The sequence below is a fragment of the Peromyscus eremicus genome, chromosome 10, assembly GCF_949786415.1.
Source record: "Peromyscus eremicus chromosome 10, PerEre_H2_v1, whole genome shotgun sequence".
NCBI lineage: Eukaryota > Metazoa > Chordata > Mammalia > Rodentia > Cricetidae > Peromyscus > Peromyscus eremicus.
The window spans coordinates 80343762-80356355 of NC_081426.1; the positions used below are offsets into that span (position 1 = coordinate 80343762).

Genomic DNA, 12594 nt, shown 5'->3' on the forward strand with positions numbered 1-12594 from the left:
AAATTTGTATTACCTGCTTTTTCTATTATCCTGGTGTAGTTACATAATTTTTCTTTTTACCTCTTTTTTCAATTTTTACATAATTATACTCTTTTTTTCAAACCTCTGTTTTTTCTCTAAGGGCTCATTTGAGTCACTGACGTGCTGATAAATATGACTAGCCATTTTTTTAAGGAAGCATAAAGAGAAAGCTCCCCCCCACACACACACACACTTTTCAAGTTTGCTGAAGGAGAAGTGGTGGTGTTGTAAATATCCCTGTAATATCCAGCCTGTAACATGAGATAGCTGGGAACAATGGTGTAAAACTGGCCTTCACAAAGGGTTGTGAACTGATTTCAGTGCCCCATTGTCTGAATTCCTGGTCTCCTGGAGGTTGAGATTTGATTCATTTCATAGTTGTATTTCTAGTTCCTAGAACACTGCCTAGCACATGCTCACCATGGCGCTTTTTGTTAAATAAACGAAAGAACAAAGAAGTTCCCCTCAGTTCCAGGAAAGATGACAGAGAAGCACTTTCCCCAGAGGGCTAGCCTGGTAACTCTATCCCTTGTTCAGCCCCTTCATGAGCCTAAATTATTTTAAGAGTAAGAATTAGCACTCAGTTTTTGAACAATATATATAATTTTTGTTATATTAATAAAAAGTACACTGTAGGTATTTTATATTCTGGTATCATATTTCTGAATATAGCATGTAGAAAGTTAAAATAAATCCCATTAAAATAAAAAAGGTAGAAAAGGAGAAAGGCTGGGATGGAGGGAGGAAAATAGACGAAATATTTCCTGAGTCTCTATGTTGTATACTCGAATTGCATTATGTGGGTTATAGTGTAAGATTAAGAAGGTTAGTTCTAGGGCTGGAGACATGGCTCAGTGGTTAAGAGCACTGGTTGCTCTTCCAGAGGTCCCGAGTTCAATTCCCAGCAACCACATGGTGGCTCACAACCATCTGTAATGAGATCTGGTGCCCTCTTCTGGCCTGCAGGCAAACATGCAGGCAGAACGCTGTATGCATAATAAATAGATAAATCTTAAAAAAAAAAAAAAAAAAAAGAACATTAATTCTAGAGGAAGGTTCCTGGAAGAAACGGTTCCATGTCTACTTTCTTATTGGTGATCTTTGACAGATAATTAATTTGGCTATTGCCTTTGTTACCTATTTGATTGTGTTGATGTAAAAAAATACATAATAGAGATGCTTATTGCTAAGTTTGACCTCTAGTAAACAAAATGCATTTTAGCAATAATTATTTTATGAAAGCCTTCAACACTATGAAGCATGTACATGTGCTATCATCACCTTTTAGATGAGATAGCTAAAGGACATGGGTTTGAGTTCCTTATCCAAATCTCCATAGCTTACTCACAATGCTGTCCTCAGTCAAAATGAAAGTGTGGAATTTGAGTGTAGAATACATTCTGAAACCTCAAAAAGGGTTTCTGATTTTTGCTTTTTGGGGGAGGTGAGTATAGCTATAAAATATAGGAGAAACCCAAGGATAACCTAAAATAATCAGAGGGAAAAAAAGGAAATAAAAGGGTAACATAATACATGGTATTAAAATTAATCTCCTTCATCTATTTTAATGGCTTAATATCTAGTTACTTTTTTCTATACTAAAAAAATGTAACCATGAAACACAATTCATTTCTCATCACTTAAGAACAGTGATGCAAAAGGCAAGTTGTTGGGCAAAGAAGATTTGTTTTGGAAACTGAAGATGATAAAGACTCATCAACAGATTCCATGTTATCTTTGGGTTGCAGGCATGAGGTCTACATCCAGAGCAGACAGTGGGGAAGCACACCAAATAGGTGGGCATCAGTGCAATGTACAGGTGCCAAGTTCTCTGTCCTGTGGCTTTCAAGACAGTAGGGTCCTGTAAATCTAAAAGAAAAATGACTGTGTAAAAACTGTTACTGCTCATGTATTTCAATCCTTTTCCTAAGAGGAGTTCATTGTGCATTCAATGCTTAATTTACAAATGGATCCTTTCCCAGAGGAAAGCCATAAGAGTCTACATCTCTCTGGTTCAGCCAGGAAATAGACCAACAGTATCTCACCTATTCAGTGACTTCATGCAGAAGTGTCATCTACAACAAAGCTCAGTGAAGAGATGAATAACGACTTCACCAGATATGTAACACAAGTATACTTGGCAAAGGTCCAGGAGAGATTGTGAAGTCACTAATTGCCCCAAAGTGTTTCAGAGTATGGTCTTGCCAACTCAGTGGTTGGTCCACTTAAATTGATATCTACCAATTTAAATTTTCTAACATTATTCTTAAAAGTTGAATACAATAGTATAATTTGAAAAATTTGCCTGATAATTTGAATACAGAGGTGGGTCTGCATCTTCCAAACACCCATAGAAATAATCCCTTGTCAGATTATTAGACAGGCTGGAGGCTCTGCTGATACACCCCTGTCTTACAAGAACATCAGGGAATCAATTGTACTGATTGTTGTGAATGGCACAAAAGGATAATTTCAAATGCTTCCAGTTGAAATCCTAATATGATGAATGCTTCGTTTATAATTCACTTTCATGTAAAACTGGTGGATAACTGAGAGCTCATTCAAATTCAATAATGTTGAAAAAATACCCAGAAAGTTATGTAGAAGTTACATTCTACCAATGTAGAATTAATTCTCTCTCATTAATCTTCTCTTCTCTACCTCTCCTTTGTTAAGGTCCATGATGAGCAGGAAATGGGACTCAAACTCTTCGGAAAACTGGAATCACACCTGGAGTAGCAATGACACACAGCAACCCTGGTACTCGGATATCAACATCACCTATGTGAACTATTATCTTCACCAGCCTCAAGTGGCAGCGATCTTCATTAGTTCCTACTTCCTGATTTTTTTCCTGTGCATGGTGGGAAATACTGTAGTTTGCTTTATTGTAATAAGGAACAAACACATGCACACTGTCACTAATTTCTTCATCTTAAACCTGGCAATAAGTGATTTGCTGGTTGGAATATTCTGCATGCCTATCACATTGCTGGACAACATCATAGCAGGTATGTTGAGTTGTGTGCAGTATAAAGATGCCCTCAGAAAATGCTTCCACATATGCTCAGAGTCAGAGCAGAATCACTCATTCATTCATTCATTCATTCATTCATTCATTCATTTACACATGCTTATTGAGTGCCCTGACGTGTTCCAGGTGAAGATATCTTCACAAGATGAAGATCTTGTTAACATTCTAAACAAAACATGTAATGATCAAATAGATGTATGGTTTGGGAACAAGAACTTCTCTCCCATACTTCTGGGTCCATGTCACTATTTCTTTATACCACCTTACATGGTCTAGAGGTGCAGGGACAGTGTAGTCCCTCTTCCAAGTAGGGCTTTCATTCAGAGTGTTGGTTTAATATTGTACTAGTTGAGGAACAACACTTGAGATGTTCACGTTCCTACCAATATAAGAAAAACAATGAAATAATTGCAACATATTGAAGTTCTCTGCAGTAGTGCCAGCTATTTCAAAGCTCCTATCCTCTCATGATGCTCAGTTTCCTGACATCATTATTTTGAATTAGATGATTAATATTTTGCACATAAATCACGCCACTGTACCCTTGCTTTTGTTTTCCAATAGGCAGCCACTTACAGCATTTCATGTCTTTATTTTTGATAATTATGACCATATATCTAAGAAACATGCAATTCATTCCATTTTGTGTTTTCTAAACTGCATAAGGCAGAAATTCCATTTCAGTAATCCACTTATACCACATAAACACAAGCATGCATCACACCCTTCACCTCTTCCACTGGCCATGATGGGAATCGCTCAGTGACTGTTAGCTGTCTCCCCACTGGCAATCTTCTCCACTTCTCTTTGTATTTATCCCTCTGTTTTCTGATAGCACGTATTCTTTCTGCTTTACTCCTTCCCAAGAAATAGCACATCATGATGAAACATTTCTGAGAATTTACGTGTCTCTAAATGTCTTTGTTTCACTCTCACAATTATAGTTAGCTATGTGAACAGTTCTGGGTTGGAAAATTTTCCTCTCAGAATTTTAAAGGGATCACTTTCCTGTTGCTTCTGAGAAATGTTGAGTTACTGTTGAACATTTTTGACTCTTGCTGTCTTTTATTTGAGTTGTGTATTTTTCTTCCTAAAAGCTTTTTGAGTTTTCTTTATTCCCCCAGTGTTCTGAATTTTATGAAATTAGGGCTGGAAGTTGGTTTTCTGTGGTTTATTTATTGCACTGGATGCAAAGTACTCCTTTTAATCTGAAAATCAATGTGCTTCATCCTGGAGAATTTTCTCGGCCAAGTCTTTTCCCTTGTTTTGCCTGTGTTAATCACATGTAGGAGGTCAGGATGTCCCTTTTCATTGTTTCTCATTCAATTTATGCTTCTTATTATTCTATTCTTCAAATGTGTGTGTGTGTGTGTGTGTGTGTGTGTGTGTGTGTGTGTGTGTGTGCGCGTGCGTACGCACGCATGCTAAAGGCATGGAGGTATATACCTATAATATAATATCAGCACTTTGGAGATCCAGGCAGGAGGATTGCAAGTTAAAGTTCAGCATGGTCAACATATAGACACTATCTTCAAAATCCATGGGTTTGGGACTAGACAGATTGCTTGATGCTTAAGAGCAGTTCATAATGACCTAGATTTAGACCCCAGCACCCATGTTGGTTGACTCAAAACCACTTATAACTTTAGCTTCTAGTGAATTTGATGCCGTCTTCTGGCCTCTGTGGGCACCTGAACTCACCTGTATATACCTATATACAGACACATACATGCACATAATTTTAAAATTATAATAAATATTTTTTTAAAAAAATCCAAGGACTAACTATATAGTTCATGGTCAGAATGATTACCTAGGTTATACAGGGTCCTGGGCTCAATCCCCAACACTGTGGGGCAGAGAAGGATTTTCTCAACTTTCATCTTGAGTTCTTCATTTTCATTGTTTTAAATTATGTGTCCTATTTTTGTTAATTTTCTGTATGTTTCTTTACCATTATCCTATATTTTGGACATTACTGGTAACTTGTTTATTCTATTTCTATGTGAATTTTCTATTACACAATCCTTTCTTGTATTGCTTTATTTTGGGTTTGAGGCTTTCTAGCATGAAGAACCATTTTTGGTTTGTTTTTTAGTGTGAAGTCTTATGTGTTTAATAGACTCACTGGGGAATATATTTTATAATCTAGACTGCCTGGGAGGCTCAGATGGAGAAATCCCAAGTTTGAGGCCGATCTAAACACCATAGCAAAGCTCTGTCTCAGAAAGCAAAGAGAAAAGGCAAATCTAAGTAGGGATGCCTGTTAAAAATAGACTCGATTACGGTATTTAGGCTAATAGAAATTACATATGAGTAGTTTGTTCTTTAGAAAAGAAACTACAGGATTTTTTAACAATAATTAAAATCCAAAAAACATGTCTAGAGTATTTGTTCGTAGGAGAAGCTTTTTTTTTTTAACTGAAAATGAATTTTTGGAAGGTCTTACTGCTCTGATAGTTTTGTTTATTTCTCTAGTCACCAAGGTCTAGGTAAGGAACTCTGTTATTTCCATTAATGTATAGGAGTCTTTATTCTAGACATCACTATTATGTAAATTGCATACTGTATGTATTTGTTTCAGATGTAATTCTCAGTTCCTCACAATTTTGGGGGTGTATTTCCAAACTACAAAATTATTTTTCTGGCTGCTGTATTCGCTTAGAGCATCTCAATGTAAGGTTTAGTGGTTTCCACTCAGGAAACTTAGCTGAGTTTAAATCTTATGATGCTCATAACCGGCTGGGGCAAGGTGTATATTTGGTTTTTACCTTATCCGGAGACACCGTGAGTTATAACACATATTCAAATCTTCCCCAGGGGACTAAACAGAGGCAAGTGTGAAGTACTTCCTAGAGTGTCTCAGATGTAATTGTTACTGGGTTAGTTTTGCATTGTGAATACTGCACTGATGAATCACTCTGTTTGGAGAAATTACCAAAAGCACCAGGAGATGCTGTTCCATGGCTGCCCTCATTTCTTGCCACTTTGTTCTTATTTGCAATAGAGTGTGGCAAAATAATCTTCTCAAAAGACTGTTCCATTTCCCACCCAGGATGGCCATTTGGAAGCAGCATGTGCAAGATCAGTGGGCTGGTGCAGGGAATATCAGTCTCCGCTTCAGTCTTTACCTTGGTTGCCATAGCCGTGGACAGGTAAGTCAGCTCCAAACCCTGAGTTTCAGAAAGTGTTGATTTACCAAGTTTCTACATCTTGTCGCTGCTATTAAATGATACTGAATATACTGATATTCATATATATGTGTATACATGTATATATAATACATAATATACTGATATAACTATCTACCTGTTTATATTACTATAATACAGAGTCCTACCACAAAATTGTTGGTTCACTGAAGATTTATAACAGATTACTTAGCATGTAATTACATGTATTTACTCAGATCTTAAAGTGTTAGTATTTCCCACGCAGTTACAGCTTGGGAATATGAACTGAGATATTTAATTTTAGAATCATTGAGACATTGTTCTTCTTTGCAATAACCACATAACAAGGCCAGTCGGACCCTCAATGTTTGAAGTGATAAACCACATCACTTTTGGGTAAAAGATACATGGTTTTTGTGTGTGTGCTCACTCGAAATATACATCACACTTTAAAGAAACACATTAAATACAAAGATGTCCTGTAAGTGAACATTACATAGTAATTAGAACTCTTTACTGTGAACAAAAGCTATACTATCATTTGTATTTCTGCTTCAATCTTAAGCTTAAAATGTTTGTTTTCATTTCACATTTGGTACTTAGGTGTCCTTACATGCTTTGAGCAATGTTTCTGATATGACACTTGAAAAAAAGTTAAAAATAAACATTGATCCTCTACATTTTAGAAAGTAAATGAGATTAAAATCAACCAACAATGCTTTTTTTCAGTGGGTAATGTTAGAGAGATTTCAAATGAATGAAGCAGGGCAGCATAAGCCAACATATATACATTCAAAAAAACATAAACTGGAGAGAGATTGCATAATGACACGCACGATATGGTGTCACAATGTGAAATCTAAAACGTTCCAGATGCAGGCAAATGCTGAAAAGTGCAGAATTGCATATACAGGAGAAATGGCTAGCAACCTCCGAATGTCTCTGCAAAGAGGCAAATGAATGCGTATGGCTGGCTGCCAAGAGGAACGCAGCTGCATCTGAAATGTGTTTAAGATAGCATGGTGTAGAGTTGAGAAGGACGTTTGTCAGGTCTAGGGAGCAACAACAAAGGACATCATGCATTTTCTTCTACTTTTTATGTTTGAAAATTTAATGAGGTTAATCAATAAATAAATGTAAAGTCGTTTTATTCTTCATGTGGCATGAATGCCTTGATCTGCATCAGGTTGTTGAGTTTTAGTTTGTGTGTTAGACATGTCCTGTCTAGTGTTTAGTCAACTTTACACAAGCTAGAGTCATCTGAGAGGAAAAAAAATATCAACTGAAAATAAAAATGCCTCCATAAGATCAGCATGTAGGCAAGTCTGTGGGGGCATTTTCTTGATTAATAATTGATGTGAGAGGGTCCAGGTCATTGTGGGTGGTACTTTCCCTGAGTAGGTGGTCCTGGGATGAATAAGAAAACAAATTGAGCAAGCCAGTAAGTAGCACTCTTCCTTGGCCTCTGCCTCCAGGGTTCTTGTCCTGAGTTCCTTCAGTAAAGTGTGACTTGAGAATTATATGCTGAAATAAACCCTTTCCTCCCAAATTGATTTTGCTTGTGAAATTTTTGTTTGCTGTGTTTTGTCTTTTGAAACAGGGTTTCAGTAGGTATCCTTGGCTGGATTGGAATTCACTGTGTAGGCCAGGCTGGTCTCAAACTCATAGATCCACCATCCTTTTGAGTGCTGGGATTAAAGGCATGTGCCACCACACCCTGTCTTGGTCATCATCTTTATCATGGCAATAGAAACCCTAACTAAGGCTTCATATGTTTGAGTTTTTCTTCATCGTTATCACTTTAGTTTCATTCATTTCATTTTTAATTATTCAGAGATTGTACCAGTAATACATATAATATTAAATTATCATTCTTATTTTATTAATAAATTATAATCTTCGGCAATTGCCTACATGTATATTGTTCATTCTGATGACTCTGTCCCACAGCCTCTCTTATCTCTGCTCCCACTACTACCACAGTCCCTTCTTTCCTACCAATCTCTTTCCAATACTTATGACTTCCTATTTTGTTCTGTGTCACACAGCGTTTAATGAGGCTGTTGATGCGACCATGGCTTTGGAACTATCTATTAGAGCCGTGTGGGCTCACTAGAGGCTATATAAGTAGATACCGACTTGCCTATCTCCCAGAATCTGTTAGTAGCTAATAGTTCAGCAGTGACTGATATGGCCTCATAAGCCCCTTCACCATTCACAGCTGACTGTTGTGGATGGGCTGCACTTGTACAGACCCAGGACTACTAGGCACAGCAACTGTGAGTTGATGATTGCTGTGGCCATATCATGCTTTGAAGATGGCATTTCACAGCTCTTCTCCCTGTTTTGTCTCGTATTCTTCCTATTCTTCACTTTCACTGAGTCTTAAGGGGGATGGAACAAATGTCTTGTGTGGTGGTATTGTGTTCCCCAAAATATTGTGCACCCTAATAAACTTATCTGGGGTCAGAGAACAGAACAGCCACTAGATATAGAGGCCAGAAAATAGTGGCACACATGCCTTTAATCCTAGCATTCCAGAGGCAGAGATCCACGTGGATCTCTGTGAATTCAAGGCCACACTAGAAACAGCTAGGCGTGGTGACACATGCCTTTAATCCCAGGAAGTGATGGCAGATAGCAGAAAGGTATTTAAGGCATGAGGATGAGGAACTAGATGCTGGTTAAGCTTTTAGGCTTTTGAGCAGCACAGCTCAGCTGAAAGGTATCCAGCCTGAGGAAACAGGATCAGCTGAGGAATTGGCAAGGTGAGGTAGCTGTGGCCTGTTCTGCTTCTCTGATCTTCTAGCATTCACCCCAATGCCTGGCTCCGGGTTTGTTTTTATTAATAAGACCTTTTAAAATTCATGCTACAGTCTTGTTTAGGTCTGAGTCTTCAACCATCCATTATTCTCAGCATCTTATGGCTCTCTGCTTTCATCAACATCCATTGAAGAGGGGATTCTCTGGTTACGGCTGAGCATAGCCTTTGTCTGTGGGTGTAAACAAAGATATTCAGAAGGAAGTTTGACGCTGTTTCACTTAAGCTAAGGATCAGTAATAGGTTCCTTCCTTGGGCCTGTGACCTCTTTAATCAGGGTTTTTGACTTGGTTTACAGCAGTAGGCATGGGTTTCCTCTTGTGGAGCAGACCTCAGAGTCAGTCCCAGAGAGGAACTGGTTTCCCCCGTAACAGTTGTGACACCGTTTTACCAGTGAACACATCTTGCTTGGCAGATTGGTTCATAAAGTTCCCAGCAATAAAATCTGCTTTAGAATAATCACAAAAACAAAAAAATAATGTTTTAAGTAGGTGATCATACCTAAAATCATAGAGCTGCTTAATAGCACATACATAATTATTTGTAATATACATATATACATATATATATATGACAATAACAAAAGTCACAATAACAAAAGTGGTAAAGTTTCTCAACAGATTTTGAATTGCCATGCTCAACAGAGGATATAGAAGGGTCTTTATCAGAACTTATAATGGTGCTTCATGGACCTGCATAGTTGTGAAATAGCTAAAAGCACCTTTGGTATAAGAAACGATAATTTATTCCTCTTGTGAGTCTGTGGGCTGAGAGAGCACCTCTCTCAGTCTTCTGCTCCCTAGACCATTCATGCTGCAGTGTTACCCTGTGAATTAAATTGAGACTGATGTGTCTAAGATGGCCAGCCTGATGTTCCCCAGGGCCTTTCCCAATGTACTTTTCATCTAATTCAAGTTTCTTGGAACCTGGAAGCTGCATTTTCAGAAAAAGCATCCAAAAGGATAGCCTTGATGTGCATGCCTGTTAATGTCTAGTAGCCAGAACACATTCCATGGCCAAGCACATGAACGATATATTAGGAACATTAAGAACCCGGGGAAAAATGGATTATGATTGCTGCTGCTGAACGTCTCCTGCAGCACAGTAGAACTGGTTGTCTACTGAACCTACCGTTCTGGAGTCCAACTGCTTGGATTGAAATCATGAATAACAATAAGCAAGATTGTGACCTTTCCTAAATCCTAATCTTCATACTTTAATTCATCATGCTTAAAGGAACAGCTGATGTAAGCCCACGGGACTAACTCTACAGCAGAGTTCTAAGGGACCGTATTTGGTATATTCTGATGTAATACCATTAGCACCATAATAGCATTTTCTCATTAATAGCATCTGATCTGCTTCATTCATTTACTTTGAATTAAAACATATCTTCTGTCAGTTATATAAATTGGCAATGCATGCTGCATTACCCCAGGTGCTAACTTGGGGTGTTTTTGAGGGAAATATAGGTGGATGCTCTCACACTTGTTTGCATCAGGTTTGGAAGTTGAGGCAGTGCCTCATTGATCTTCGCCTCTCATTGCAGATTCCGGTGTGTGGTCTACCCTTTTAAGCCAAAGCTCACTATCAAGACAGCATTTGTCACTATTGTGATCATCTGGGGTCTGGCCATCGCCATTATGTCTCCATCTGCAGTAATGTTACACGTACAAGAAGAAAAATACTACCGTGTGAGACTCAGCTCCCACAATAAAACCAGCACAGTCTACTGGTGTCGGGAGGACTGGCCAAACCAGGAAATGAGGAGGATCTACACGACTGTGCTATTTGCCACCATCTACCTGGCTCCGCTGTCCCTCATTGTTGTCATGTATGCACGGATTGGGGCTTCCCTCTTCAAGACTTCAGCAAATTGCTCCGGAAAGCAGCGCCAGGAGCAGTGGCATGTGTCCAAGAAGAAACAGAAGGTCATCAAGATGCTGTTGACTGTGGCCCTCCTTTTTATGCTTTCCTGGCTGCCCCTATGGACCCTGATGATGCTCTCGGACTATGCTGACCTGTCTCCTAACAAACTGCGTGTCATCAACATCTACATCTACCCCTTCGCCCACTGGCTTGCCTTTTGCAACAGCAGTGTCAACCCCATCATTTACGGTTTCTTTAACGAAAATTTTCGCAGTGGTTTCCAAGATGCGTTCCAGATCTGCCAAAAGAAAACCAAACCCCAGGAAGCCTATGTCCTAAGAGCTAAAAGCAACATGGTCATAAACACATCTGGCCTGCTGGTCCAGGAACCTGCATCTCAAAACCTAGCTGGGGAACATTTGATGTGTGGAAAAAGTGCTGAAAATCCCACACAGGAATCCCTGGTGGAAGAAATGAGAGAAGCTACTAATAGTACTGAGGTTTAAAAAGAGCGCAGGGCTGAGAGGGACAGTGTTATGTAGTATATGAGTATGGATATGTCTTTAAATACTGCTGCTTAGTGTGGCTTTGTATTTCTAATATTCTGGTGAAAGCCCATTTTGTGAAAAATCTGAAGGTATAAAAATGGCCTTCCTAACCAGTCTTATGTAACATGAAATATTCAGTGACTTTCATATTTGCCTGAAATTTTTCACCATCTGAAAATTTCCACTTTAACCATTTGTTTTATGCGAGCCAAGAAAATCAAATGTGTTTGTTTTGTGAGTCTTTCATTTAGTCTGTCTGTCTATCCATTCATCTTTTCTTCTGCCCTCTGTCATCTATCTGTCTAGAACTATGGTCCTCAACCTATGGGCTGCAACCCCTTTGGGGGAGTCAAATGACCCTTTTACAGGGGTTGCCTGAGACCATCAGAAAACACAGATATTTACATTACCATTCAAAATAGTAGCAAATGAAGTAGCAACAACATTTTATGGTTGGGGGTCACCACAACATGAGGAACTCTATTAAAGGGTTGAAAACTTAGGAAAGTTAAGAACCACTGATCTAGAAGAACACATATCTACTAAATTGTGATAAAAATGCACTGTGCATGAAAGTACATTTTGTCAATTCTCCAGTTGATTTTGTATTTGAAATTTTAGACTTACTAATGTGCTCTGATTTTTAAATGGGTTTAGTCTTTTAAGAAAAAATATTGGATTATCTGAGGCCTTTGCTACTGATTTCTCATTGCTGTCAATTAATCTGGGTTACTCTTGAAGAAAGATATTGCAGGTCCATCAGCAATAATGTCCCTGGTCACTTCACTTTATGTGTTAGAACTGCAATACCAGGGAAGGGAACACAGATTACTTTCAATTTAAAGGTTTTTTTTCTTTTGAAAATTACAAAGTTAGAGAAATCATAGTAGTCCATAGAAGTTACTGCTGGGGCTGGAGAGATGACTCAATGGTTAAGACCATTTATAGATCTTGTTGATGGACTCCATCACTAACATGGTGGTTCACAACCACCCACAACTTAAATTACCTGAATCCTCTTTAGACTTCTGCAGCTACCAGGCACAAATGTGGGGCAGATACACACACACAGGCAAAATACTTATACACATAAAAGTTAAATACATCTAAGAAAGTTCTTAAAAAAAA

General features: G+C 38.4%; 1 protein-coding gene across 1 annotated transcript; it reads left to right on the forward strand.

The window, feature by feature from the left end:
• The first annotated feature begins 2701 nt into the window (after window positions 1–2701).
• Window positions 2702–11424, forward strand: Npffr2 (neuropeptide FF receptor 2). Its single transcript, XM_059275882.1, has 3 exons — window positions 2702–3032; window positions 6111–6210; window positions 10599–11424. The coding sequence occupies exons 1-3, from the start codon at window positions 2702–2704 to the stop codon at window positions 11422–11424; spliced, it is 1257 nt and encodes a 418-aa protein (XP_059131865.1).
• The last annotated feature ends 1170 nt before the right edge of the window (window positions 11425–12594 follow it).

Bases quoted from the DNA above. Each gene is read 5' to 3' on its own strand.
- Npffr2 (XM_059275882.1), top strand. From the start codon at position 2,702: ATGATGAGCAGGAAATGGGACTCAAACTCTTCGGAAAACTGGAATCAC. The intron at 3,033-6,110 runs GTATGTTGAGTT...TTTCCCACCCAG, and splicing joins GCTGGACAACATCATAGCAG to GATGGCCATTTGGAAGCAGC. The intron at 6,211-10,598 runs GTAAGTCAGCTC...CTCTCATTGCAG, and splicing joins GTTGCCATAGCCGTGGACAG to ATTCCGGTGTGTGGTCTACC.